The 2984-nt window shown below is 28.2% G+C and overlaps 1 protein-coding gene across 1 annotated transcript in view; it reads right to left on the bottom strand.

Moving 5' to 3' along the window:
* Positions 1-1366: 1366 nt before the first annotated feature.
* LOC106691568 (major facilitator superfamily domain-containing protein 6) overlaps positions 1367-2984 on the bottom strand; it is a gene marked incomplete at its 3' end in the record, with an annotated part of 34630 nt that continues 33012 nt past the window's right edge. Inside the window, 1 exon segment of the mRNA XM_014437389.3 lies at positions 1367-2958. Within this exon segment, the coding sequence (XP_014292875.1) occupies positions 2856-2958 (103 nt within the window).

Below are 2984 nucleotides of genomic sequence, written 5' to 3'. Positions count from 1 at the left end.
CGAAGGGTAAATGTGAGTTGGTGGGATTTATTGAAATTTATTTTAATCCTCCAATTTTGGCACCATTCTTCAAGGGTGGAGATGTGGGATTGGAGGGTTTGGGATACAATGGAAGGGTCGTTATTCACTGATAATAAACGTGTCTTCGGCAAACGTGGTGAGAATAGGGTTAGGGTGGGTTGGGATATCAGCTGCAAAAACTGTATACCGGATAGGACCAAGGATACTACCCTGAAGTATACCAGCAGACTGAGGAAAAAGGAATGAATAAGTGATGTGATTTACTTGAAATAATCTGTCGGAGAGATAAGAACGGATAATGGAAGCATGTGGGGGTAGCAATTTACAGAGTATGTAAAACAGTCTTGGGTGCCAGACTCGACCAAAACCTTGTTCTACATCGAAAAAGTCTCCCGCGCAGTACATTCCGCGCTCCAAAGAAGACGAGACAACGTCCACAACACTATATAATTGCAGAATAGTGAAGTGGGATGTTCGGAACCCAAACTCATGATCAGAGATTATATGATTGGAATCTAGGATGGGGTATAAGTGTTTAAAAATGAGTTTTTAGAGGATTTTGCCCATGATCGGTAATAAGGAGATAGGGCAGTAGGAGAATGGATATTTTGACGGCTTTTGGGGTTTGGGAATCACCATAAAATTTAGATCACCAAATAAATGAATGACAAATATATGATATATACTATAACATAAATATATCAACCATGTATGAATGTTTACTCACAAACTCATTGATTAGTGTATCTTAAACAAATAAAATGCCTATGAAGTTGAAATTATTAATGGTGTTTGTCCTTACCCTTACGGTGCGAATGTGCAAATAAAAAAAATCGAAAAATAACCAAAAGAAATTTAGTTTTCTGGATAACTTGAAAACTATAAATAAATATTGCACGTCGTGTGGAAGATAATAGCTACTAATTCTCTAGAATTCAAAACTATATTAAACGAAGTCAGTAGAATAGATGTTTTGAATGGTGTCTAGATTTCCAATAAGACAGAAAAAAAAAATTGAAATCGACCTATTACTGGTGAAAACCTGGATTTTTTAATTATTTTTATACATAAAAACATACACTTCTGTATGTTTTAAATACAAATATTTACATTTTCGAAAATAGACATTTTTTGTACCTCTAAAATTCGTGTATGTAAATACACAAACAAAATACATGTCGCACACTTTCGAGTAACCTCACTCGGTGGTGCTAATATAATAATTGAGAATTAAAAGCCAACAGTCCAGGTTAGGAAAATCAAGGAATTTATTTGTATATTTACCAAATAAAGTTAATAAAAGCATTGTAATGTATTTAAAATTGAATAAAAGTGTATTTAAAAATTATGTAACCAAAACATAAAAATAATGAAGAGTATAATAGTAATTAATTTCAACTATAAACAAATATTTATTGAACAATCAACTGATGTAATAAACTTATTAGATAAAGTTAAGAAGAACAATAAACAATAATTGTTGCATTAAATACAACCATAAAAAGATTGTTTCAGGGCGAAAAATTATTATATGCCTTGAAATTATGGTGTCAATATGAAACTATTGCTTTATGGGCCAATAACCAATATAAATAAATATATAATTTTTTTTTCATGTTTATAAAGAAACTACATGAAATTATACTAAATATAATGAAGAAAAATAATACATTTTATATTAAAGAATCTTCCATAATAGATAGGTTAAAAAAAAGACGTAAAGACAGAAGATTTATTTAAAAGATATGTTTGATACAAACTATAAGTAATCCTTAACATTCCTATTATAAACATTAGTATAATTATACGAATTTAAAGTTATATTAGAAGATGTATACATCCAGACGTTAAACTTCAACTATTTTGCAATGATTTGAAACAATAAAACAAAAACTTACAACAAAACAACACGAAACTATAATATAATATACAAACAGAACATTAAATATATTTAAATACACCTTATTGAATGTGGTGGAGAAACGTATCCAACGACATGACACGATTTATACAATATATATAAAGTGGAATTTAAAAAAAAAAATAATTAGATGTTCATTTTAGTTTTATAATAACATTTTCTTTTCATTAATTAATTTTATTGTAATTTTTTTCGTTCAATAATTGCTCTATTAGTTTATTTATTGTTTTAATTAGTCCTCTTCGTTTAAAAATTTATGTCGTGAACTTTTCATTATTATTTATACACTAATCCTTGAGTGCTTTCGAAAGTATACCACCATTTTAAAATTAACTCTTCCTATGTAGAGTTAATATATAAGAGTAAGATTGGGAATGTACTACCAATATACTACAAGTTTTATTTTTCCATTATCAATTTAATGATTAATGATCAATTTTACCATATTCAATTATATAGATGATTTAAATACAGACCAAAAGATATTTTAAGTAGTCCATTTTTGATTTGGATCCAAAAGAATATAATACTTATTGGAAAGTATATTGTTTTTAAGAAATGGTCATGATTCCTAATAATATTAATAAATCATTTCATATATTAAATAAATACGTAAAGTTAAGTTGGAACAGGGAGTAACTGAGTTATTTTTACAACTGAAAAAATTCTATTGACTATACAAACAAAGAGCCGAAAAAAAAAATAATTAAACCATTTATTTGCTAATATCAAACAGACATTGTCTTGGAAAAATCTAACTACAAAAAAAATTAAATAAAATGACGATTTATTCAAAGCTACTGTAAGAAACGAAAATGTAAAACCCATTCTTCCAAATGATCTGATGATAGCACAATTCGATTAATAATTACCAAATATACTTATTAACATTAACTGATTCGTGTGGTAATTGTCAGCTAACAGTTTTTGGCGGTGGCGATACTTTAATCTTGGTTATTTTCGGAGAAATATCGTTTTCTGAACCCAGCGTTTCGTCTTCTTCTTTTATTGAGCTCCTGGGATAATTTAAATATTAAAAAAT

The sequence above is a fragment of the Halyomorpha halys genome, unplaced genomic scaffold, assembly GCF_000696795.3.
Source record: "Halyomorpha halys isolate HHAL.00 unplaced genomic scaffold, Hhal_1.1 Scaffold2487.1, whole genome shotgun sequence".
In the NCBI taxonomy this organism is placed as follows: Eukaryota; Metazoa; Arthropoda; class Insecta; order Hemiptera; family Pentatomidae; genus Halyomorpha; species Halyomorpha halys.
The sequence above is the reverse complement of the archived record's forward strand: the minus strand, read 5'-3'. Positions and strand labels throughout refer to the sequence as shown.